We start from the raw sequence: 27,384 nt of genomic DNA, 5'->3' as shown, positions 1-27,384 counted from the left end.
TGACAAGTGTCGTGCCGATGGCCATTCGGTCGTTCGGCTTCAGTTAAGTGCCGATATGTGTAGCGTGGCGATCGTCGCGAAGTGGGAACAGATGCAAGTCTTCTCCTGCCTCCATACGGGGATCGTCCATACGAGGGTCGAGATCAACAAGGGCTATCATTTGTCGCCGGGACATGCGTCGTCCGGAATGTCGGATCGGGGATCGTCCTCTTTTTTGCGGAAGTCGGTCGTCCAGATTGGTCGTGTAGAGCCGTCGAGTTGGCTCACTTTTCAAACTTGCGACATAACATTCTCTAGCGGTTTTTTGATCGACATGGATTGTTGCGATGTCGTTATTTGCCAAAGGGAATTTCATGGCTAAGTGTGGGGTGGAAACAATGGCTTTTAATCTGTTGATGGACGGACGACCGAGCAGGATGTTGTAGGAAGTTTGAGCGTTAACCTGAAGATATCATACGTTTATTGTTTTGTGGAGACCGTCTTCCTCACCAAAGGTTGTATATAAGTCTATATACCCCTTAATGTCGACCCGTTCACCTGAGAACCCTACAATTTGTTCGTTATAGGGTTGAATATCTGCTTCTGGGATGCGCATTTTCTTGAAGATTTCCCAGTATAATATGTCGACCGAGCTACCTTGGTCTACCAAAGTCTTGGCAATTGCGAACTTGTCAATTTCCACGGTGATTACCATAGGGTCGTCCTGGGCTGGATCTATGGCTGTGAAGTCGTTGTCAGTGAAAGTGATCGGAGGTATGTGTGGACGCCTCCTCGTGGTAGCATGAGCGGACTGGATGTCCTGGAGATGTTTCTTTCGGGCGGAATTTGAGCACCCACCACCGGCGAAGCCCCTGGCTATATAATTTGCTTCATGGTTCGGTTCGCCCAAGGTAACGGGTCCAGCAATCATGTTGATGACTTCGCGGACTCGTTGGCGAGGGCGGGCGTTTCGATCGGGACTTGTGCTACAGGCGCGTGTACGCCGAACGGGGCTTTCACTGCGTTTCCGCGAAGCCTGGCTATGGTCAGTTCGGCGTTTGTAATTGTTACGGTATGACCGGTCGACACCACGGGATGGACGGTCGGTACTCCGTGGTGGGGATCTTGAATTCCTTGTCCTCTTGACGAACTGCCGCAAATGGCCAGCCTGGATGAGCTCTTCGATTTTGTCCTTCAACGCCTGACATCCTTCGGTCGTGTGGCCGAAGTTTCGATGGTACTGACAATGCTTAGCGGTATCAGCATTTGGTGGCGTTTGATATCGCTTTAGTGTCGGGATTAAGTCCGTTTGTAGTGCTTCATCTAAGACTCGTCCCCGCGGAACAGTTAAAGGGGTGTAACTGTTAAACCTGGAAATTCGGCCTCCTCTATTCTGGTCGGATCTTGGAGTGGTTCGGTCGGTACGTTCGATCTCAATTTCTCTTTCTTTGCTCGGTATTTGGTCTTTGAGGACTCCGGATCCGACGGCTTTGAACCGTTGGTGGTAGTCAATGTGTTCCTCGATTTGCATGAATTTGGTTGCTCGAGTTCGAAGGTCTTCCATGTCTTGAGACGGCTTCTTGATGAGACTTTCAGTAATGCAACTTCCTGTTTGAGCCCCTCGGATGTTCATACATGCTTTGTTGAACCTATCTAAAAAGGTTCTGAGAGATTCACCTTTTTCTTGTTGTACCGCTAGGAGAGACATGGAGGACATGTGATGCGGTCGGCTGGTGGCATATTGAGTGGAGAATTTCACGGCTAGGATGTCAAAGTTGTCAATGGAGTTCGGAGGCAGCTCTGTAAACCAGGTAAGAAGTTCTCCCTGAAGCGACGTGGGGAATACTTTACACCACACATTATTATCTGTGGTATACAAAGTCATTTGCGTCTTGTAAACATTTAAATGCTCGTCCGAGTCGGTCGAGCCGTCATAGAGTTTAATGGTGATGCCTCTCCATTTGTCAGGAAGTGGTGTGGTGATGAATCGTCTGTAAAAGGATGACCCCTTTTACTTGACTTTCTTTCGACTGTTTCAGCTCTGGAAGCAGGATTGGCCTTCTCGTTCGGGATTATCGACCTGTCACTGGAGTCGTGCATTCTGCTCTCTCAATAAGGCGATTTCTTCCTCTTGGCGCCTTTAAAAATTGAAATTTTGCCTCGGCCCCACGGTGGGTGCCATTGTTCTGACCTCAAGTCGTTGGATAACATCACTAGGGTCAATCACCGCATCCGAGGTATTGTCCGCTTTGGAGGTCGGTGCTCCGTCACAGTTTTTTCCTTAAAAGGCGCCTCGAAGGGTGAAGGGAGGAGGGAGTATATAAACTGTCCTTGGCCTCGATTCTTGAACGATGTGGGACTGTATTGGCATATGGGAACAAGCCCCCCAGTCGAGGTCTAAGGGGAGTTTGTCCCCCTAGTTGAGGGGCGAAGGAGCCTCTTCGGCCCCACGGTGGGCGCCATTGTTCCGACCTCAAGTCGTTGGACAACATCACTAGGGTCAATCACCGCATTCGAGGTATTGTCCGCTTTGGAGGTTGGTGCTCCGTCACGGTTTTGTCCTTAAAAGGCGCCTCGAAGGGTGAAGTGAGGAGGGAGTATATAAACTGCCCTTGGCCTCGATTTCTTAGCGATGTGGGACTGTATTGACATACGAGAACATTTAGTTAATAGATACAAAGACTCAAGTGCCATATATATTATTAATATTGAGATATAACATCTTATAATATTAAGTTATATATATGTTGTTAATATTGAGATAGAATATTCTTTGCCATATTAAGATGCAAATTAACTAATTTAAGATTAAACAATTGATTAGTTACATATTATACATAACATGTTGGTCATTTATTTTTACTTTTTCTTTTTTTTTTTCTTTTGCACACAATATTTAAACAAAAAAAAACAAAAAATGAAATTAGAATGTAAATTATAAGTTTTAAATTACATAAAGATTAAATTATATATAACTTACAAATGTATTAGTTAAATACTTTATATTAAAAAGTCATGTTTAATGTACATGACTTTATATAAAGAAAATTGTGTTTATTAAACACTACAACTTTGATTTTTTTAAAAAAAAGTAAGGATATGAAAGACACCTTTCGCCTTAAAATTTTCACGGACAAAAGTTGTGCTTTTTAAATTCGAATTTAATTTGGTTAAGTATCTACTAATTGTTAGAAGTCTTGCATGGCCAAAAAGATTTTGTTTTCTAAAAGAGAGAAGACATGCATCGTAAGTACGACTTTAGTGCAAATTTAATCAACAGAAGTTGTGTATGACAACAATGGTTTCAAATGTTTTATTTTTATATTGAAGTTGTACTTGTTATGCATGATTTCTTTGTTTATTTAGAATCAATACTTTTTGCTTATTTAATAATTTTTTATTAATAATGAAAAAATAATAAAAAATAACAAAATGATTTGGAATGTAATAAACAATACAAAATGAAATTATCTAATAAATTGTTTAATAATTTTTTTGATTTATTAAAAATATTATTTAATAAATTATTTTTTATTTTAATTACTATGTGAAATATTTCATTATTTAAATATGTGATATATATTTTTTAATATATTTTTTATTTTATTATGCTGATAATATTTATAATTGCAAATAATGACTTGTGATTAAGTACACAAATTTCAAGAAAGTGAGGTAATAATTACTCTGACTACTTCGAGATTGAATATTTATATTGTGTGTGAAAGTTAGGTGTGAAATTTGGTACCATAAAAGTATATTATTAATCATCATTTTTAATTGGATGAAACTAAATTTCATAAACATTGTAAATGTTGTGGAGGTTGTACATTGGGTCAATAAATGTCACTAATGTTAAATGGAAAAAGAAACAAATGGCAATAAGGTAAGGATAAAACAATTGAAGAGTTTGAAACTATCTACAATCACATCATCAATCATTTAATTTAATTGTCTACAGCATTGGTCGTTGACCAAGGTAAGGTGAGACTATCTCTTGAACATTAAGCTTAGAATTTTCTTGATTATACCTATGCACATGCACATGATCAAATTTTGTTCATTCTTCCTAATTATAAGTAATATCTTTAGGATATTGATGGCCTACTCGTAACATGGACTCTATCTGTTGTTTTTTCAAATGTTGTCTTAACTATAACATAAATTTGTAAGGAACGTGCCCTTTTAAAACAAAGTTCATGCATTCGGCTATATTTATTTTCATATGTCCATACCTTTTGCTTCCATCATAGGCTTAACTCAACTTTTTAATGGTATTTAATCCATCCAGCAAACCACTTGTCATAATTATGATCTCATAGTCGATAACTTAGCTTAAAGAGTTAAATGATTCATTTCATAAGGTGACAATATAATAAATGAAACAACTTAAACATTAAGTGATTGTGTAATCTTCTATAATGAAAGCTAATCAATAATAACACTTATGTTAATCAATTGTCTCTTTAACTCCAAATTTTAAACTTTATGTAGAAGTTGGACACAAGATGACGTACGTAATACACATATATGACACTACTTGTTTCCCATCCAAATTCTTCATACTGTAATAATGAAAAAATGATCGTCAAGTGACAGTCGGTTAATGTCAGGTATCGATACATCTTGGGACCGTTCGGTCCTTAACACCCTGTTTGCATCCGGGTGAACACTGTTCACGCGGATGGAATAACAGGAAACACAGTGTTTGCATCTGCTGATTGGAAAGGAATGGAGAGTGATGATTAACAAAAAAATAGAGTTTAACTTCCCAATGCATTTGCTGTGATTGTAGAAGAAATTAACGTGGATAAAGAGTTATTACATTGTTACCCTTCTAACAATAAATAATTTAAAATTTATATTTATTTATAATTTAAAAAAGAGGAATTTAATTATTTTTTATTTTTATTTAAATAATATATTAAATAATTAAATTTTTATTTATTTAAGATTTTTAATAAATTATAAATTTTATGTATTTCAGTTTTTTATAAATAGGATATTAAATTATTTAGAATTTACATTTATTTAGATTTTTGAATTATTTAAAATTTCCATTTATTTCAGAGTTTTATTCTAATATGACATTAAATAATTATGGATTTGTATTGATTTAAGATTTTTAATAATTTTAAAATTTTATTTATTTCATTTTTTTAAAAACAACATTAAATAATTCAGATTTTTTATTTATATAAGATTTTAAATAATTTAAATTTTGTACTTATATTAATATTAAATAATTTAAATTTGCATTTATTTATAATTTTAATTAATTTTAATTTTTTTATAAGTATTTTTATAAGTATGATATTAAATAATTCAATATTTATATTTATTAAATTTTTTAATAATTTAAGAATTTTATTTATCTAAAATAAAATCTCAAAATTTATAAAATATTTCTACATAAATTTTAATTTTACATAAAACAATTTAATCATATTTTGTTTTGATATAATTTTAACTATAGCAACTAATTTATAATTCACTAATTTTGTTATATTTTTTCTTCATCTCTCATCATTTATTTCTCATCCTCTTTTCCCTTAATGTAAATTCCATTTCACCTCAAATCTTTTAGAATCTACTCCTTCAAATTTATCTTTGAATCCAAACAATATTTTTTTTATAAAAATTGTTAATTGAGATAATTGTTTAAAACATAATATTAAAAAAAGCAAAGAAATAGTAGACATAATGAGAGAGAGAGAGAAGCGTAATAGGTGGTCCTCATGAAACGGTTAAAGGAAAGGTTATTTACCGAACAAAACAAAAGGAACAGTTTAAAGCTGACAAAATGTGGGGTCTCACCTCTCATCTTCCAAAACTCTCACCCTCCTATTATCTTTGAACCACGTGTACATAGGACACTTGTCGGACCATGAATGTCCCACCAACAATTTTGGAAGGTGTTCACACGCAAGCCCATTGGGAGCGTGGAAGAGAGCAGTCCAGAACACATGTTATGTTAGTACGTTACTCACTCCACTCACAAGTCACGTCATCCTCACTCTTTTGTCTTCCATTCTAGCATCTTCCTTTCACACCACCTTATACACTTGGCCACTGCATTCACCTGCCACGACTATATACACTTTTTATTTTTATTTTTATTTTTTTATAATCACACTTTTTTTTCATCACTCAATAATACATTCAACAATTATTTACTCCACTCTTCCAAAATTAAATTAAATCTTTCTCTCTTTATTTTTCCTTTATCAACTATTTTCTCTCGCCTCCTTTCCTCAAACTGTTATGTTTTTCCCCATCATGCTCCTCCGTACGCACCTCTTTGTCCTCATACAATACATAATTCATCACAATCTATTTCTAGAAGAGGGATCATACCAATTTCTTTTTTTTTCTTCAAAATAATTACCTTCTATCTTTTTCTATTCCTTTAAGATAAGAATGAATTTTATTATATATTATATTCTTTTATTTCAGATCAGATTTTATTATTTCATCCTTTTTTTATATATATGATATTGATATAGATAGATAGTAACCTATATTTCAGTATTTATACCATAATATTTATTTAACCAGTACTGTGAGTGTGTATTTTTTAGGGTTATACTGTTGATAATGAAGAAAAATAGATTTAGCAATATTGACCATTTTTAATGGTTGGGTGTACTTGTTTGATTCTTCAAATAAGATAATTAGGCATTTCTTTAGTAGGGAGAGTTGAAATCCAATTAAAAGAAACACAGTATAATGAAAAAATAAATAAAAATCATATCGAAACCTTTCTAACCTAATTATTTGCACAATTAATCTGTTCAGTTTTTTGTAAAATCATACCAAATCAAATTCATATGTCTTATACTCTCTATCATGAAGCATCTCACATGTAGAACTTAAGGTAGTTTACTTGTTTTTAAAACAATGTTCACTCACTATGTTCTCTGTCATGTGTTTATATAATAAACACGTGATCAAATTAGTCCTACTGGCAGAGAATAAATTGGATGAAAAAAATATGCTCATAAGAATATTTTGTTAAATATGTCGGTGTAAGGAATTAGTTCACTCAAATTTAATGAGCATTTACAACTCGTAAAAATATATGACTAAGATAAAATACAAAGAAAAAATTATATAAAAGAAATTAACATTGTTAAATTGAACAAAATTCAATTTATATATATATATATATATGAGAGATAATTTAATCAACTTAAAAATTATAACTTAACGATTTTTATTACAACAAATTTTTACTAAAGTATGTTGGAGATCTCACATCAAATAAATTAATTAAAGACAAAAAAAATATTTCATAGTATATAAGTAAGTGGTTCAAACTTCATTTCATGAGCCGATTTTGTAAGGTTGAGTTATGTTTAAATTTCACTTCTTAATAAAGTATAACCAAAGTTAGCTTTTGTATCGTCCCGTACTTGTTAGGAATATGGCTGATCAAGCCCACCGACCTGAAAGCTTAATAAGACCGATCGAGCTAACCCAATTCGTGTTAGAATGGACCTAAAGCCCATTTCACTTGTCTGATGAGGATAATATTAGGAAAAGACTTTATCATCACAACATAGTTAATGCGTTTTTAATGCACAAGGGGCCAACATTCTCGAACGCTTTAACCCATTTTTTTCATAAAATGATAATGGATAATTAATATTTATCACATTTTAAAGATACCTTAAAAATACTATCTTCAACTTTTTAGGTTGAGGTTAATAGTCTTTCAGAGAAATATAATTCAAAGACTTTGAATGACCATTATTGAATTCAATGATCAATCATCAAGATTCATTGATCATAGTCCCCATTAAATTAATCCCCATTAAATTAAGGAGGAATTTCCAATATGTAAAATGATCTCATAATAAAAACTCGAAATATAAAACTGAAATTAAATTATATTTTATAAAACTTAACTAAAATATAATTACCATAATTATATAATACGATATATAAATTGTAACTTTATGTATAGTTAAACTGTACAATAAAATAAATATAAAAAATAAAATTAAGCTGTATTTTATAAATATATTTTTTAAAATGAATAATTTTTTTTATAAATACAATATCATGTGTTGTGTAAGATATTTTTTATTGCATGTAGTAATATATAATAGTTTAAAAAATATAAGTGTTATGGATCTGATCACGACGAAAAAATATTAAAACATTTTATAGCATTAAAATATTTTATAGTATTTAAGGAGATGCAAATTTTATTTTGTAAATTAATTCTATAAAATTAAATTAAACTTAAAATTTCATACTTCATATAATATTAAAATTATATTTTTAAGAAAAATTTATCAAACTTATAAAGTCAATGTTAAGTGATTATCGGACCAAGACCAATAATCGTATAAGCTGCTGATTCTAAAATAATATATCATACCTATTTTTAAAATTTAAAATCCTTTTAATCAAGTTTAGAATTGGTGGATACTCCTATGAGAAAGGTGAAATGATAGGACTACTATACCTGTATGGATGTCGGGGTCTGAATAATGTTGATCCATTTGATACAGAATTCGTTGTCGTGTTGGTAGTCTCCGAATTTTTCAAAATTCTTCCTCTCCTACGCACGTGCTCTGCCGGTCAGCGGGTACCTGCAATTGCACTCCGACTCAAGTCAGTGCTAGTGATTAGTTTATTCTCTTAGTATATGAAAAACGTACATTTTCTCCTTCAAATGTTTCTTTTATAGGTTGACTTGGGCCTTCACTCGCGTGGGTCAGATAACCAGTTTGTCGAGACATGTGTAGTGGTCCTGAGGTCGTGTGTAATGGTTTCCTGATAGTACTAAAGTGTGTTTCGAAATGTGTATTTGACTCATTCAACATTAATTATAACTATTTTTTTTATCACATATTTATTATATTGTATTATTAATTCGTGTCTTTGTTGTCCGGATCCGATCAGGAAACTTCCGAGATAGGTGAAATGATGGGACTACTAAGAAGATATTGGTGGGACATACAAAATCCAGTCGATAGGATGTGTGCAATGGTGCAAAATAAATTTGAGAAATACAATACTCATACATCTCTATTACGAAATTGATTTGTTTTCAATCCAATACTCTGTTTTTATTTGTTCACTCTGGTCCATCAAAGAAAAGACGGAACGGACTATTTTTTTTTTAAAATAATAATTTAAAAATGTAACCTTTTTATGTTATATTATTTAAAGATTAAAAAATTCAATAATTTGACTTAAATAATTAATATTTATAAAATTTAATTATTAATTATTAATTAAAATAAAATAATTAAATATAAATATAGTAATCATTCTAATTTATTCAATTAAAAATATTAAGTAATCTATTAATCTTTAACGGATAAAATATTTGTAGTCCACCTATTTACCACAAATTAGTCTATCCAGTCTCATTTTTGACGTGTCAACGGCCAGCCGAATGAAAAATGAACCATTTTCTCATCCTAATTTTGAGGGAAAGAAATTAAAAGAAAAAGAAAATAAATAATTAAAAAACAAAACAGAAGAAAATGAAAAATGCACATAATTATCGAATTTCACGTTACCATTAATATTTTTTAACTTTTTTTGTGTCCCCACGTTGCACCGAACTTCAAAACCTGACTTAACTTCCCAAGGTCCACCACCAATGGAGATAAATTGGCAAACGATAAAAACTGATTTTAGCGCCATGTCTACGTGGACATCGTTTTATTTCTTTCTTTATACTTCGATTATAACGGGAGAAAAAAAAGACCAAACAAAAACATATATGTGAAAAATAAATAGAAAATGGAAAGTTTAGTTTTCTTTAAATTGTTTAGTTTAAGTTTTTAAATTTTAATTAGTATTTTATCTTATTTATTATTATTACTATAGGAAAAAGTTAAAAGAAAATAAAAAAATACCATGATCGATTAATTATGTAATTTATAAAATCAATATAGTTCATTTTTTAAGAACATAATTGTTATGAACATTTTATTTAAATTAAAATAAGTATTTTAAATTATGAATAAACAATTTATTTATTTTTGAAATAATTAATTTTAAAATAAAATTATTTATTAAATTAACATATATGATTGGCTTTTTAAATAATAAGAAAATGGTTATATATAAAATAATCAGATTAAATTTATTAAGAAATAACTTGAAAAATAAGTACAAACAAAATGGTTGCATTCAATCAATCATTATCCACATTTTCCACTCTTTTTTATAATGAGTTTTACTTTTGTTTTTCTAACTAGTCATTTTCGCTTTCATCCATCCTCATAAAAGATAAAAGATAAGTAAAAAGATAAGTAAGAAGAAATAGAGTAAAATAAATTATTTAGTTAAAGAAAAATAAATATTTTGAAAATGTTTAAATATTATTAATATTGTTTATTATTATTTTATTATTTATTGTTATTATAACTAGAAAAGCACAAGTACAAAATAAAAAAGACATTAATCAATTAAATTATATAATATAATAGACTATGATGGGTCGAATGATGATTTTTCAATTTTTTTTTCAAATATTTGGGAATAAAATTAATTAGGCTTAATTTTTTAAATCAACCAATGTTAGTTCTTAATATATTATTTTCCATCATCTTTAATTAGTTGTATTATTTATTGTATTCAATTTGGCCTCTTTATTAATAAAATGTTCAATCAATAAAAGTTTTAATAGATGACATTTAGTAATAAGTCAGTTGTCTGTTTGAAAGTTATCCACGAAGCTGGATTTGTCACTAAGTTAGTACATAGTTTGTTTAACTTGTTTTTCTTTTCAAATGACTGTTATTTTTGTATTCATCTAAGAATGATTTATTTTTAATTATCATTATTTTTGTTATTTTATTATGCATCACAACTATCATCTTGAGAGTTCTTATGTGCATCTCAAATAATGTTGCTGCATAATTTTAATTGGGATCTCATTGAGGATCCTCCACAAAAAGCTATAAGTCCTTAATTATCCATTGGAAAATACTTCTACAACTTGGTGAATAAGGTATTAAACTTGGAAACTATGCACTATTAAGATTAATGAAAAGGACATTGAGTTGGTGTGTCATGCGTGATTATTTTTGGGTCATTAATTCAAAATCTCTTTCCATAGTGAGAATGTGATGTTCATGAAAAAATGCATGTGAGCTTTACACATTTAGAGGTCGTTTGGGAAGAATTGGAAGCATATAAACCAAATAGTTGTGTTTGTGATGTTGTAAAAAATTACAAAAAAATTTGGAGAAGAGGATTATGTGATGAGGTTTTTAATGGGTATTTTCCATTACTTAAATTCTACTTTCTTTGTTGTATGTTAATATGAAAGGTAAAGTGACTTAGAACCAAACACTTAAGAAAATCAAGTAATAATTAATTTGATTGAAAAAAAATATATATACAAAAGAAAAAAGACTTGGTATAATAGCATGATCTATATTTTCTATGACAAATCGTTCCACACAATACACGTATGTTATAGAAAATATGGGTTTCCATCTAATATAAAATTAGAAGGGATTCTACACATAGTAGTGATGGTATGTATTGAAGTAAAAAATGATTATGTATATTTTGTTAGGTAAAGTGCAACAAATGTTCCTACTTTTAATCAAGAGTAGTATAAGGCGTTAATTTGATGACATGATGAAATTTCAATTTCAAATAATGTAAAAGTGAGATTTGGACATTATTTCAGTTCCTAATTGAGCATGAACTTTTTGTGATTTTTTTTAATTTTTATTAAAATTATTTGTTATCGGATGAGTGATCTTTTACGCATAATTTTTTTAACCACTATACTATATAAATATTTTGATTATATTATCATTATTGTTATTTTTATAATAAGTATTAGTATTACTATTATAATAATAATTAGTAGTACTAGTATTATTATTATAATTATTTTTGTGATTATTTTTATTATTACTAATAGGAACAATATATTAATAATATTATTAATAATAATTAATAATATTAATAATTCTTAAACTAATGTGATTATTTACGAATTTTTTTAGTACATAATTTTATATGAATTTAAATTATATGTAATTATTTATGGATAATTTAAAAATAATATCCGTCAGTACAATTTCGTAGTTAAAAAATCGTAGGTAATATTTATTTGTATTAGTTTTACGTTTCACATGAAAAAATACGTACGAATTTTATTCATATCTAATTCGTAAATAATATATGTATCTATAATCAAAATTTGTAGGTAATACCAATATATAATAGTAAATTTTCTTGGTGTTTTATCACACTTTACCTTTACCTTAATAAGATATCTTATCTAATTACAATATATACAAGAGGTTATATTTAAGAAGATGAATAATCATTTTTTATTTTATAAAAAGATTTTTATCCTTATTGTATGTATTGGTCGTAATTGTATGGTTGAACGAGACAAGTCATTCGACATCATTGACTAATCGATCCGGTGAAGGGCCAAATGAGCCATGTCACTTGGCATCATTGACTGACCGACCAAGTTATCAACCACATTACAAACTGAATGAGTCATGTCACTTGACATCAATCAACCGGGTGATCAACCACAATAAAGAACAAATTGACAAATAAATGACAAGTAAGAAAAGATCTTATAAATCAAGATAACCTTCCTACAAATCCGAGCAATGCCAGCCAAATATGGTGACACTCGAAAAATCAGTTAACACTGATTTATTGAAGATATGCGTCAGATACAACCCATGAATCAAATGACCCATTACTAGACACTATAAATAACCCTTCTACGAAGGAGTAAGGTACACTTTGATCAATTACATCATACACTCTTAATACTTACTTGATTGTCGGAGAACCTTTTAAAGGTTAACTCCCAACTGAGTACCAAGGAGGAACGACCGAATACCAGAGAATGAGTACGAGAAGAGTAAGGATGAAAGACTAACTACCAGAGAAGGAGTACGAGAAAAGTAATTAGGAGTGATCGAGCACCAGAGAATGAGAGTACGAGAAGAGTAAGGAAGAGCGACTGAGACATCAACAACAATTGTTACTGCCAGTTTCAGTTCCAGGTACTATCTAAATCTCTTTTAGTTTATACAAGTACATTGTAATTTCTAGTACATATTATATAACACTTGATGTATTAGAGTAGTTAAATTTAAGTATAACTTTATCTCACAAAATCGGCTTTGTAAGGTAGATTTGCACATATTTATATATTATAATTTTTGTTATATATATTTAATTGATGTAAGATATTCAATAGACCACTCATGTCTTACCAAGAACGTCGAGCATAAAAATCAACAATGATTTTATAACAAATAACATGATAAACTCATCTCAACTAAAATAAACTATTAATAACTCTTCTATAATTTTAAAATAGTAAAATTTAATTATATCTTAACTTCACAGAACCAATTAAGTAAAATTTGATACAACCTCATGTAAAATGTTTTCTTTATATAATTTTTCTCGCTCTCAACATTTAACTTGTATTGTTATTGTTTTCAATCCCTCCTAATATTGCTGAATAATTTTCTTCACCTGAATAATTTTCTTCACCTAATATATCTATTTTTTTGGTCATAATTAAATTAAGTCCTCTGTTTGTCCAGTCCTCTCATGTATTTACTTAGTGTAATTTTTTAAAATAGCTAATCATTAAAGATAAACCATTTTATGAATATATAAACATCCATGTTTATCACTAAATTAAGCATATATGTTTCACATGTTTTAATATTTTTAGTTAACTTTTATTTTAATACATAATTAACAATAAACACAATAAATTATTAGAATTTATTAAACTGCACCTTTCCTCAATAAATAAAAGAACCCAAATCCTCAAAACTACTTTAACAACAAAAATCTGAATTAAAAAATAAAAAAAAACTGGAATTTAACTTTAAAATAGTTTGTTAAAAAGTAAAAAGTGCGGGATTCTTTTATTTCTTCTTGGTCGCTCATTGTCAACACGGAACGGCGTCGTACTGTTTTCCCAGCAACCCTCGCTCGGTCTTCTTCTGTCATTCTGTTTTGGGGTCATTCTCAAATCTCACTACACACTATAAATTTCTTGTCTTCTTCTTTTTGCAAACCCCACTTCTAAATTTTCGCTCACTCCACCCTTGTCAGTATCTTCTTTCTTCTGCATTTGGTTTCCTTGTTATTATTGTTATCATTCATTCTTTCCACGATCTTTCTTCACGCTGTGGAAATATCAATAGGTCTTTTCTTCTTTCAGGATGATGGCTGCTGCTACTTTCAAATGCCAATCTACGGGACTTCACGGCTTGCCCGTTGATGCGTCCGCGCCTCGATCTTCTACAAACTTCGGAAGGTTTTTCTCAATGCGTTTCGCGTGCAACACTCGCTGCAATAAATTGCGTCACGTTCATGCATCCATTTCTCACGCCTCTCTCGTTGACCCTACACCATTCTCCATTTCCCACGACTCATCAAGTGAGAAATTATTTTTCTTGGTTTCTTTCTTTCTTTCTTTTTTTTTCTAGTTAATTGAGAGTGACCGACTTGTAATTCTATGAACTAAATTTGATATTACCGCATATATTGATTCTTGATATTCAAAATGTAATCTATGTGTTTTGATCACTGATTAAGACCGAATGTCACGGTGTTGTGACCTTGTTTGTTTTATAGCTGAGAGTGCTTTGATATTGATTCGTCACGGCGAGTCTTTCTGGAATGAGAAGAACTTGTTCACCGGATGTTGCGATGTGCCGTTGACCGTGAGAGGTGTAGAGGAAGCCATTGAAGCTGGTAAGAGGATTAGCCATATACCAGTTGATATGATTTTCACGTCTGCACTGATTCGAGCACAGATGACGGCTATGCTTGTAATGACTCAGCACCTCCAGAAGAAGGTAGTGACGCCACTTATCAAAGATTGATTGCTTCTTCCTTTGCTTGGTGAAGATTCTGTACATTGAAAAATGCTATGGCTAAATAGAAGTAGGGGTTTTACGACCAAAAACAGTCAGTATAAGTTTAACAATAAATTCAATTATTTTTAACCACTTCTTGTGGTCTACTTTGTACGGAAAAGTATTATCTGTTCTATGTAGAAATGATGCTAAACATAAAAAGGCCAGTAAACAGTAAATACTGGTATTTTGGATACCTGTAGAAGATTTTTAGAAGCTGCATTTTTTAACCTAATCTTTGTTGTATAGATTCCTATTATCATCCATAATGAGAGTGAACAGTCAACAACTTGGACTCAAGTTTACAGCGAAGAAACTACCAAGCAATCTATTCCAGTTATTACTGCTTGGGAGTTGAATGAAAGAATGTATGCAGCTATTAATCCCTGCCTTTGTTTTCTGTTCATAGGATATGTTCAATGAATTTTTGAAGGATATTCTAAAATTCTTCTTTATTCTATTTCTTCAGGTATGGGGAGTTACAAGGTCTTAATAAACAGGAGACTGCAGAAAGATATGGGAAGGAGAAAGTGCATAAATGGCGTCGGAGTTTTGACATTCCTCCTCCCAAGGGCGAGAGCCTGGAAATGTGTTCACAGAGAGCTGTTGCGTATTTTAAAGATTTTGTAAGGGTGTTGATTTCCTTATTCTTTAATGTCAAAGTTTAACATTGGATTTGTATGATCTTGCTATCTTGCTGGGGATTGAAACATTTTAAATTTCTCCGAGAGATGATTCTGAAAATAATGTGTTGTAGGTTGAACCCCAACTAAAATCAGGAAAGAACGTGATGGTTGCTGCTCATGGAAACTCATTGAGGTCCATTATAATGTATCTTGAAAGATTAACCTCTCAAGAGGTAGCATCCTGCAGTTCTTATGAATGCATCCATCTCATTTACGTAAAATTTTCTTTGGTATCAAATAACAGGAATATGATTGAACTTTACTTGTCTGTGAACAAACAGGTCATTAGTTTAGAGTTATCAACTGGTGTACCGTTGCTTTACATATATACAGAGGGGAAGTATACGAGTAGAGGAAGTCCTGTGGGGCCTACAGAAGATGGTGTTTATGCATACACTCAGGTGTGATTCCTTTGCTGGTATTTATTTACCTGGTGTTATTGGTGAGATGAAATTAACACGGAATGCTACTCAAATTAACGAGGGATCAATGCTATGTGAGGGTTGGTAATATTTAGGAAACATGAAATAGTCATCTGCTTCTATGCGTGACATATGATTGGGTCACGTGGCTTAGTGTGTTGCAGCTTTTGGATTTTTTTTCTTTTTCCTGTTGGCTAATTGTCACTTGTAAATGATCAAATTTTGTAGTTTTTTTAGTGTTCTATTTTCCCCCTGTAGTTATTGGAACCAAGTTATGTGCTATGCTAATGCAAAACATCTGCCAACGAGCGCATAGTATAGTTGTCAATGACCAAACCTTTAAGATTTGGATGTTATCTGATGACATCTGAGGTTCAATCCTCCACAAGGCCTCCCATCTCTCTTTGCTACCTAGACACTTGCTTTATGATTGTTTATTTATGTGGAATCTTATCAAGACTCATCACAAGTATCGAGTCACTCCATTTTATGCTTGTTTTTTGTTTGAGAAGTGGAAATGATCTCGATGTACTAGTTCAAGTAAAAAATCAACACCACCACACAACAAACAGGGATGGATCTAGAAAGCATGTGTGGAGGGACAAAAGTAATAAACTTGGGATCAAAATTGTATATTTATAGTAATGGGTTACGACTACAATATTTCTTTTTCACAATATAAAATTGAAAAACGACATTTCATTCCTCATTCAATCCATCCTTGACAATTTTTTCAATTGTGATTTTTGAAACGAAGCTTGAAACTTTGCATCTTAACAATGTAAAATTATAATTAAATCATTGAATGCTCACACATGGCAAAGAACAATCTCTCCCATTACCACCAAGCACCTAGATTAGCTAGTGGGTGGTTCTAGTTCAAGTAGAGGAGTGTTAACTGAGTTTGAGTTCCTTGGAATGACGCTGAATTTAATACATGGATGAAGTGTTTTATTGTTCGTGGTGATCACCCCCAGCCAACCTAGATTAGTCTAATGCCTTATGTGATGTCTTGATTTAATATCGGTGGTCCGAAATTTTGTAAGATGCTGTAGGCAATGTCATGTTTTACAGTTCGTCTTAAATTTTGCTGCTTCTGTTTACTGTTTGTGTTAAACTTTGGAATATTTCTATTTGCTGGTCAATTTTCCGGCATGTTTCTTGAGATCGGGTATATAGCCATGAATCTGGTTGTGTCTTGAAGAGATTATAGTCTAATGGAGAATTATATAATCCATTTCCTTTGGGGTTCAGTTAGTTTTGGTATTTTGTTCTTGTCCAATCAACAGCTAATATCGTTTGGTTTGGGGTTCAAAGTATATGAGGGAATACTATAATATTTTTTCTGAAATTTTTGTCTCGTCGTATTTGATATTTAGCAGATTGTGTCTTTAACTACTTGAGATATTTTTTTTCGTGAACCTATTTGATACTAGCCATGTTGTATGTTTTCATTTGTATGTACAGAGTTTAGCTGTTCACAGGCAACAGTTAGATGAAATGTCTCCTTGATCGTGCTTTTTTGAAAGATCAAAATGGTTTGCCACGATACTCGATGACAATTAGTCTATATATTGAATCCCCTTATAAGCTTGATTGATAAATTGAATGTTGATCACTGAGTATACTCATGTAAATATCTGCAGGTATAATTGTCGATATTCATTTTGGTGGATGGCTTTCGGGGTTTGACCATTCCGTGACAGTTTCAAATATGTGAACTGCATGGCAAAACATGGATCAGTAAATTTTGGTTAGAGAGAAAGTGAAAACAGGATCAGTAAATGGTAATGTAACTCTAGAAATTGTTTGTGTCGGGAGCGAACTTATGGGTGTAGTAGCTGCCATGATTTAGAACATATATAGGCAATGAATGCAAAGGAATGAGAACAATATAAATGAATTGAAGTATTTTGTCGAAACGATTGTTCATATGCTGTTGTTTTATAGGATTATGTGGCCAAGTTATAGTAGTTTTGAAGGACAAAATTAAACTAGTCAAAACTCAATTCGTGTCTGTATTTAAAAAACCCTAAATATTATTGATTAGGTCTAATAACTAGTTTTAAGACTTTGGTTTGTATGGATCTGAAAGACTCGTCATAAATTCTAGCCCCAAAGAGGTATTTATTAAAATCTTTCTCGTAATTCTCATCGAATTTAGTTAACTAGTTAACTTTTGCTCACGTGACACTATAAATTATAAGAAAAAAACTTATAAAAAGTTTCAAATATTTATTCTTTTATAATGTTGGGTAGGAATGTTAACCACAAACATTTAAATATAATCAAATTAATAGTTGTACTAATCTAAATTACTTTGAGTTTATTTTAAATTTTAAGTTAATTTTTCCATGTAGATGTCGAGTCGAGTAGGTTCGAGCTGATGTCGAGTAGTCTGGTCCCGAGTCAATGTTGAGTCGTTCGGATCCGGGTTGATGTTGAGTCGTCTGGGTCTGGGTTGATGTCGAGCCTAGCAGGCCTGAGTCGATTTCGAGTCGAACAGGCTTAGACCGATGTCGAGTTGAGCGGGCTCGGGTCGTTGTCGAGCCGAGCAAACCCGTACCAATATTGAGTTAAGCGGGCATGGGCTGATGTCGACCTAAGCTGGCTTGGATTGATGTTGATTCTAGTGAGTTTGGGCCAATGTAAAGTCGAGTGGGCTCAAGCTATATCGAATTGAGCGGGCCCAAGCCTATGTCGAGCTGAGCAAGCTCGGGCCGATGTCGAGTTGTCCAAGCCCAGGCCGATGTCGAGTCGTCGGGGCTCGAGTCGATATCGAGTCGTCCGGTCCTAGGCCGATGTTGAACCGAGCGGTTCGGACCAATGTCGAGCCGAGCGGTCCGACCGATGTCGAGCCGAGCGGTCCCGGACCGATAACAAGCCAAGCGAACCTAGGTCAATGTCGAACCGAGCAGACCTAGGCCGATGTTGAATCGTCTGGGCTTGCCTAGGTAGATGTCATATAAAAATGAATTTAATGTAATTGACAAAGTGAATTTAATCTACTTTAAATGCATTTAAAAAAAATCCAAATAAATTTGATATCATATAAAAAATCCAATGAATTTTGTAAAATCCAATCCATTATTTATATTGAACCATTTCAAAAATAATAGCCCTAACCAAAGGAAATGGTTAATTTTATTTTATATTTAATTTCTATTCAATTTTGCTATACTGATCAAATATAACTATTGTTGAATTTTATAAACGTATTAATATGAACATCCGTAGAGTAACAGGCCATAAATCGTATACCAAAATGCTCCAGCAAAACGCCATTCAAATATAAATTATAAAAGGTGGGCAAAAAATCCAAATTACAAAATCCAATCCATAATGATCCAAATTCATATTAGTTTTAATTTATTTAAATGAATTTATCTCAAATTCAAATTCAAATCCATATTTTTGTATTTTAAATCCAATCCATTTAAATGAATATGGATTAGATATGGATTGAATATATTTTTGGATTATCCAAATTGCATTTTGGGTTGGATTTTGACTTGGCCCGATCTAGGTAGAGCCAAGACAGTCTGGGTCCAGATTGAGCAAAGTCGGCCCAAGTCCACATCAAGCTGAGTCGTTCAGGTCCAAGTCGAATCGAGTCGGTATGGATCAAAGTCGACCAAGTCGTTTCGGACCAAAGTCAAGCTGAGTCAACCCTGGGTCAAGTCCAGCTGAGTGGCCGATATTGAGTCGATACGAGTCGTTCGGAGTCGATATCGAGCCAAGTTGGCCCAGGCCAATGTCTACTCGAGTCGATTCATGCCCATGTCGAACTGAGTCTTTCGAGTTCCATATGGAGTCGAGCGGGCCCGGGCCGATATCCAGACGACCAAGCCAAGGCTGATGTCGAACCAAGCAGACCCAAGCCGTTGTCAGGATCGTCAAAGCCCGGGCCAATGTTGAGCAGAGCAAGCCAAAGCCGATATTGAGTCGAGCGGACCCGAGAAGATGTCGAGTCGAGCAGGCTCGAACCGATGTTGCGCAGAGCAGGCATGAATCGATGTCGAGTCGTTCGGGTCCGGGTTGTTGTCCAGTGTCCGAGCCTGAGCCGATGTCGAGTCGTCCGGGCCGTTGGCTATTTCAAGCTAAGCGGGCCAAGGTCGATACTGAGCTGAACGGGCCCGGGTCAATGTCGAGTTGAGCGGGCCCGGGCCGTTGTCACATCGAGCGAACCAAGACTGATGTCGAGTCGTGCGAGCCCGAGCCAATGTAGAGTCGTGTGGGCCCGGGCCAATGTGGTGTTGTGCAGGCCCGGGCCGATGTCGAGTCTTATGGGTCCGAGTCGATGTCTCATGGGCCGATCTGGAGTCGTGCGGGCCCAGACTTATGTCGAGTTGTCCGGTCCAGGGCCTGATGTCTATCTGTCCGGGCACGGATCAATGTCGAGTTGTTCGTGCCTAGGCTGATGAGTCGTCCAGACCCGAGCCGATGTCCATCGTTCGGGCTTGGACCAATTTTAGGTCGTCTGGGCCTGGTGTCGAGAAGAGCAGGTTCGGGCCGTTGTCACGCCGAGCGGACCAAGACTGATGTCGAGTCGTGCAGGCCCGACCTGATGTCGCGTGGTGCAGGCCCGGGCCGATGTTGAGTCGTATGGGTCCGGAGCGATGTTGAGTCGTACGAGCCTGGGCCGATCTGGAGTCGTGCGGGCTCGGTCCCATGTCAAGTCGTACGGGCCCGGGCCGATGTCGAGTCGAGCAGGCCCGTGTCGTTGTCATGTCGAGCAGACCAAGACTGATGTCCAGTCGTGTGAGCCCAGGTCCATGTAGAGTCGTGCGGGCCTTGATTCATACGGGCATGGGCCGATGTCGAGTTGTACGGACCCGTACCGATGTTGAGTCGTACAGGCCAGGCTGATGTTGAGTTGTCCGGTCCCGGACCTGATGTCGAGTCGTACAGGCCAGGCTGATGTTGAGTTGTCCGGTCCCGGACCTGATGTCGAGTCGTCCGTTCTTGGGCTGATGTCGAGTTGTCCAGATCGTCCAAACCCGAGCCAATTTTGAGTCGTCTAGGCCTGGGCCGATGTCGAGTCATTCGAGACCAAACCGATGTCGAGTTGTTTGGGCTCAAGATGTCGAGTGGTCCGAGCCTGGGTCAGTGTTGAGCCGAGTTAGTCCGCATCGATCCAAGATATCAAAATGAATTTAATGTATTTGAGAAAGTAGATTTACTCTAATTAAAAAAGTGGATTTAATCCACTTTAAATAGATTTTAGAAAAATCCAAATAAATTTGATCTTTTCTAATCCATTTATTTGAATTTTAAATTCAAACCATTTATTTGGATTTGATGAAAAATCCAATGCATGACCACCCCCACATATTAGAATTATAATACGATGACATATTAGAATTATAATACGATGACATAAATTTAAATTAGTGATTTGATCCAATTTCAGTGCGACCGGACAGAAGAGGGTAAGTTTACCAAAGGTCTTTGGTTAGTACAAACTAAAAGACTGAAAGAAAAATCACTAACATAATATAATACTCAATGGCAATTGTAAGCCATCTTCCAATAACTAGGCAAGAAAAGTAAAAGTTCAAGCATCCTAAGACTAAGACAAATGGACAATCCATCGCAGAGTAGATAATACTGAACGAAGACAGTGTCAATGCCCAAATAAAAAAATTATTGCTCCAGGAGGCACCATCTTCATATTTTAACCCATTCCATATGATACTTCTAGTAGTACGGCATGTAACGATTTGGCCTCCTAAACCTAGGAACCTTCCTGCAGGATATTTGATGTAAGTGAAATAAAAATAAAAACATCAAGCAAAACTTTGCTCACACCATATATGCAAATTGAGATGTGGGGTGCAACATACCCATATCCATAAGGGGAGAAAAAGTAAGGAGGAGTATATGGCCTCCTGAAGCCATATGCCATGTAAGGATTAAACCGTCTAGGTCGATGTTGTTTCATTCCAGGGACATTGGTCCTCTTAGGCAAAACCTATAAATACAAGTATCCAAATGATTAAATGCTACTAAATTAAATTAATAATATATTGGCTGATTGAAACAATAGTATCCTAGTTCAAATAATAACTCAATGGACACAGCGTACCTTCAGTTGCCGGCCATGCAGTTCAGATTCATTCAAGAGGATAGCCTCTTGAACAGCTTCAACTTCAACAAATTCCACATAAGCGAAACCTTTAGGCTGGCCAAACTTGTCTGTCAGGATAGTGACCCTGTTAACAGTACCACAGGATTGAAAGTGTTGCTGAACTTCTTCTGGTGTGCATGCATAATCAACCTGCACCACCCAAATCAATTTCAAGGGATTTTGATGTCGGTAATATCATGTTAATCAAAAAGGGGCTTACACTTGAATCAGTATCATAAAAAAGAAACTAGATTCCCGATTTACATCATTACATCATATATATGATAACATTGTTCCAGTAAAAAATTATAATATTACACTTAGAAAAACTGAAAAAAATATAAAAGTTCATAACTTAATTATGATCTATTTAACTTGGAATTGCATAAATTACAAAGGACAATTCATTTAAGAAACTCTGGAGCATAATTTTTCCTTCAATTCTATCTCCGCATTATTACCTTTTCTATTGAAATCTTTACATTACTATTTTTGTCTCTAACATTATACCTCTTCAAAAGAATGGTTGACAGATCACCCTCTGACTAAGACAAACGTCAGTGCAACTCATCAACAGAAATATGTATTTACCAACTCCTCAAACAACAGAAGAATTCACCAGTTCTTACTTCGTAAACCTTTCAATCTAATCGGCCACCCTCTTAGATCTCAAACAATTATTATTTATAACTGCAACATGCAGAGACAAGCATCTTCCCAACTCCTTAAACGTCAGAAGAATTTCAACATTTCTAACTCTATAAACCACCCATTCCTATCAACAGGACGTCCAAAACACAAAACCTTACCAAGCTATGCACCCTATTTATGTAACTTTAATTTATGTCCAGAGTCATTTTACAGGCTCTTCTCAAACTTACGATAAAACCCTTTCCTTCTACTCCTTGGTTTCAGCCTCCTTATAGCCATTTACAATAAACCCTTTTTTCTGGTATACAAGTTACTCCCAAGAATGGCCAAGGAAGTAATGCATCACCAGTAAAGGATGTACAAGAAAAGCCTAAACATATTGGTCATAATTCTAACTTTTTCTGTAAAAATTTCACTATTATAATTTTGCAAGATGGTATAGAAGAGAGGGAAAAAGAATGCAAAATAATTATTCACTTGAAACTCAATGATTTTTGAAAACACTTGAAATGAGAAAGAAAATACCTAAATACCAGTTGGTCTAATTTTACAGTGATGAAAAAAATATATGAGATAAAAAAGACAGCAGGCAAGCTGCATGCCAATGGGCATGCTGACCAAATGGAACACAACAAAGGTACTACAGACCTCACGGCAATCAACAATAGGGCTCTAAGACTAGGATTGCAAGCCCAGCACTTACAGAATGTTCTTCCAAAAGAACCACAAGCTGTCTCCTCCAGGAGTGAAGTTGATGCATCTTTAACACATTCTACTCCAGCTGTACCAGTTTCATCCATCCATGAAATGCCACTAATATTTTCCTCAACATATTTTTTTTCCTCTTCTATTTACTCATTTCTTCTTTTTTCTCAACTTGATCTACTTTTCTTTCTGTATAATGTTTTTTTTCATCTTTTTTCCCTTTTTCTTTTCAGAAACTTAGTTTTTTCCTCCTCAATCTTTTGTCTTTGTTTTCCTTCATGCATCTTATTAAATTTCATAAGCATAATATACTTTCTTTTTTCCCTCTAGAACAACCCTAAGAGACACCAATCACATTGTCCCACACACAAAACATACAATGCATCCCAGCGCTAATTATAGAACCTGAGTAATAAGAATGACCCTGCGATCATAGTCAGACAAAAGTCAAACCCTGTCTCCGAATATTAACAGTATTCACTCCAAAACAAAAAGAATATGCATTTTCAAATATATCATAATAAAAGAATACAATGCAAAATGAAAGAAACATCTAGAATTCAGTGCAAGACCCATTCAACAAAAGTTTCTATTGAAAGAACTAAAAGAATTACAGAATGCTTCAAAACCAGGCCAAATTAATAGATAGCCTAAGTCAGGACACTTATGTTATCCCTAGTGATAAACAAGGGCAAGAAGTTTAAAATTTTAGAATTATCAAATGTCAATCAAAAAGGACAGTCCGATGAAAATAACTACATGAAGGTGAAGGTTTGCTAAATACTTTATATGAAATCTTTCATAGATCACGGCTAATTTCAACATAGCATTGGCAATAAAACATTAAGAATGGGAAAAAAAATGTTTCAGGAAGCTCTAAAGAAACTACTCAATGAAACTCAAATTTCATATTTGATAGACTTATTTTATTTTCTAGTGGATTTGGATGACAGACTCCAATTACTAAGATCTCTTGCATGTTTTTCACTACTTTTTCCTTGTATCACAGACAACTAGATCCAAATTTATGAGCCCTATCACTGGTCTATGGAAAAAGCACCAAGATGAAATATCTATCCAACTTAAACAGTTAATGGATGATAATACTATTCACTCCTAGATTGCATGAAATATCAAATATGTAATCCATGTATAATTGATATGCATAATACACAATAGAGCGGGACTCTAGGCACAAAGAAACTGAAACATAATGCCATTGCCAAGTATAATCATCTCCACAATTTCACATTGGCATGACATTTAAAGTAACCCTTACATACGAGTAATACCTAGTGTACCACATCCACATCTAAAATTGGAAATTATAAATTTGATATAAAAAACATCATATTATTTACTTAGATGACCGCTATGTACTTTTAGTTCAAATTACTTGAGACTGAAAATTTGATAAAAAGAGCTTAAGAGATGTGTTATCTCCTAGCTGATAAGAAAAGGCTATATCTAGGTAATCAATGCCAATAAGTAAAAACAACATTTTAGGACAGACTACTTGACCAATCTAAACATGTTTAAGTTGTATAACCAAGATAAATTATTCTATCAAAATTAAAAGATTATAACCACTGCCCTGGTGTGCCACGTTGTCTTAATTGATCTGATTAAAATAATTAATTTTACAATTAAAGTGGAACATTTATAATCAAGTTTGGAATGATAAGTGAATAAATAACAAACTGAAAGTTAAGTTATTGCAAATTACAATTTCCCGATTACGAAAAGTGTTTCACAATTGTGAAACTTGGTTACAGAACCCATCAAGAGTGTATTGAATATTATATTGCACCAAATAACGTAGGATTAAGATATTTTTGACAGTAGAAGACTCATAAAACAGGATGGGGAAATTAAACCACTCACAAACACCATGTCTCTATGTGTGTGTCTAAATAAACTAATATTATTTTACAGCAATGCATAAAGACCACAGACCAGTTATAGGTAAAATGTAAATGGTTCTTGCAATTTTTCTGACCGATTCATACTTGGTTAGGTGGTTTAATAGCTAATATGTAAGCTATCAGTTCAAAGGCTGGACCTAACAATTTGGTAGATCAGTTTTTGGTTTTAGGTTATCTAATCAATCCAGTCGGACTGTTTCAACATACTCAACTTGAGTTAAATAGGACTAATAAATACTCAATATAGTTCGTATTAACCAAATCAGGTCCTGTCATTTAGTTGATTAGGAAAACGATTTTGTACCCAACTAAAAAGAGTAGACGGATGGATGCAAACTTACACATAAAAAGGCAGAGAAGGGAAATCATGATTCAAATTGAAAAACTAGTGATAATAAAAAAAAGGATAGGATGTAATTCATACATTGCCGACAAAAACAGACCGAGAATCTGCCTCCTCCTTGTTTGCCTGAGAAGCAGCTGCATTAACAGGATCTGCAAAAAGTATTCAGTCTTGAAGTTTAAAAAATGATGGGAACTGTCTTTAGATAGTAGTCACACGATTTGGTAAAAACAATAGATTTCACAAAATATAGTTCAGCAAAAGGCATTGTGTTTTACCAAAATTTTAACCGCAGTCAAGGAAGTATACAAATAAGAATAATTCAAATAAAATTACCTTGACTAGAAACTAAGAATTAATCATAGTTAGCAATGGCAAATAGTGAAGTGGGGGACAACTGCAAAAAAACAGTATAGTGGTATAGCACATTGCGGCATAACTGCTATGGTCCGCTACTCGAATTTGAAACTTTGATCTCGAATACGAGTTTTAAGAGATTTTTATTCAAGCTCTGGTGTTTTTAGGTTGTATCAATACATCAAATTTACTGAAAACCTGGTGAGTTTTAGGTTTTATGAACAATAATGATAGATGAGATTGAAGAGGTTATTGTTCAGGTTCTGGTAAGTTTTAGGTTTTATCAATAATCGCATTCTTTTAATTTTAACAGAAGAGTTAACGTTCCACAAAAAGAAAGAATCGCATAAAGATGATAACGAAAGTACTCTCAAGCGATCAAACCGACAACAAGATTTGAAGAAGATCCGATAACAGCAAGATGAGAAAACTCGAGGATCAGTTCGAAATAAAAATGAATAGTGACTAACCAAAAGATGATAAGATAAAATTGATGAATTGAACTAAGGATAATGAAAAGATGTAATGAAAAACCTTGAACGCTACCAATTTCCTTCTCGACCTTAGCTTGCATCTCGCGAAGCGCTGCGGCTTCCTCTTCCATCTCCTTCAATCGGCGCTTCATCTCGTCTAGCTCCTTGACGGCAGCGTCATCATCGGCGGCGGACATGTCAACATCCCCTTCCATCTCACCCTCGTCGGGAATCTCTCCTCCGTACACCTCATGCTCTTCCTCCTCCATCTCCCGATTCTACAAAACCCAACGCAACAAAGCCTTTTATCTACCCTACACCTCCCTGCCAACAACACGATTGTTGGAATGAAAACTAGGGTTCTTCTTGATTATTATTTATAATTCTTATACATTCTACGTGTTTGATTTGGGAAATTACACGAGAGCACTGTGTTGTGTTACCGCCTGGACGAGTTTAGAGTGGTATTTTTACTACGATTTTAGCACTTACAATAAATTTTTATTTTCATATAATTAAATCAGAATATATAGTATATTCAAATATATGATATTATAAGTATATATCTGTAATAAAAAATAAATATTCTGTATAATAAAAAATTTGTTTGTTATGTGAGGTTGATTTTATTTATTGATATATTTTAAGAAAATCTTTTAAAGATTCAAATTAAAGATGTAAGTTATAAAAAATATCAAGCATACTACACATAAACCATAAGATAATTCACATAATTAGAATAGCATAGATAGATTGTGTATGTGAAGGGGAAATTTATTTAGAATATCTAATTAATTA

General features: G+C 33.7%; 3 protein-coding genes across 8 annotated transcripts; 1 reads left to right on the top strand and 2 right to left on the bottom strand.

Moving 5' to 3' along the window:
* Window positions 1–451: 451 nt before the first annotated feature.
* Window positions 452–1,864, bottom strand: LOC137809520 (uncharacterized). Its single transcript, XM_068610628.2, has one exon. It carries the CDS (start codon window positions 1,862–1,864, stop codon window positions 452–454), a length of 1,413 nt encoding a protein of 470 aa, XP_068466729.1.
* Window positions 1,865–13,926: 12,062 nt separating this feature from the next.
* LOC137812381 (2,3-bisphosphoglycerate-dependent phosphoglycerate mutase 1) lies at window positions 13,927–17,924 on the top strand. 2 transcript variants are annotated; one of them, XM_068614331.2, is made up of 9 exons: window positions 13,927–14,080; window positions 14,195–14,412; window positions 14,611–14,834; window positions 15,144–15,262; window positions 15,364–15,520; window positions 15,652–15,753; window positions 15,862–15,981; window positions 17,470–17,540; window positions 17,649–17,924. In XM_068614331.2, the coding sequence occupies exons 2-8, from the start codon at window positions 14,196–14,198 to the stop codon at window positions 17,512–17,514; spliced, it is 984 nt and encodes a 327-aa protein (XP_068470432.1). In that variant the 5' UTR covers window positions 13,927–14,080; window position 14,195; the 3' UTR covers window positions 17,515–17,540; window positions 17,649–17,924. The 2 variants fall into 2 exon arrangements, with proteins under 2 accessions (XP_068470432.1, XP_068470433.1); XM_068614332.2 differs by lacking the exon at window positions 17,470–17,540 and having other exon boundaries at window positions 13,935–14,080.
* A 3,458-nt stretch (window positions 17,925–21,382) lies between these two features.
* LOC137812380 (polyadenylate-binding protein 2) lies at window positions 21,383–27,058 on the bottom strand. Of its 5 annotated transcripts, none has more exons than XM_068614327.1 (5): window positions 26,648–27,058; window positions 25,838–25,908; window positions 22,091–22,282; window positions 21,849–21,976; window positions 21,383–21,751 (listed from the first exon to the last, which is right to left on the bottom strand). In XM_068614327.1, the coding sequence occupies exons 1-5, from the start codon at window positions 26,853–26,855 to the stop codon at window positions 21,703–21,705; spliced, it is 648 nt and encodes a 215-aa protein (XP_068470428.1). In that variant the 5' UTR covers window positions 26,856–27,058; the 3' UTR covers window positions 21,383–21,702. The 5 variants fall into 5 exon arrangements, with proteins under 5 accessions (XP_068470428.1, XP_068470429.1, XP_090155063.1 ...); XM_068614328.1 differs by having other exon boundaries at window positions 26,660–27,027; XM_090298937.1 differs by lacking the exons at window positions 25,838–25,908; window positions 26,648–27,058 and adding an exon at window positions 23,487–23,879.
* Between the last annotated feature and the right edge of the window lie 326 nt (window positions 27,059–27,384).

The sequence above is a fragment of the Phaseolus vulgaris genome, chromosome 2 (genome assembly GCF_051622355.1).
Source record: "Phaseolus vulgaris cultivar YP4 chromosome 2, ASM5162235v1, whole genome shotgun sequence".
NCBI classification, from domain to species: Eukaryota; Viridiplantae; Streptophyta; class Magnoliopsida; order Fabales; family Fabaceae; genus Phaseolus; species Phaseolus vulgaris.
The sequence above is the reverse complement of the archived record's forward strand: the minus strand, read 5'-3'. Positions and strand labels throughout refer to the sequence as shown.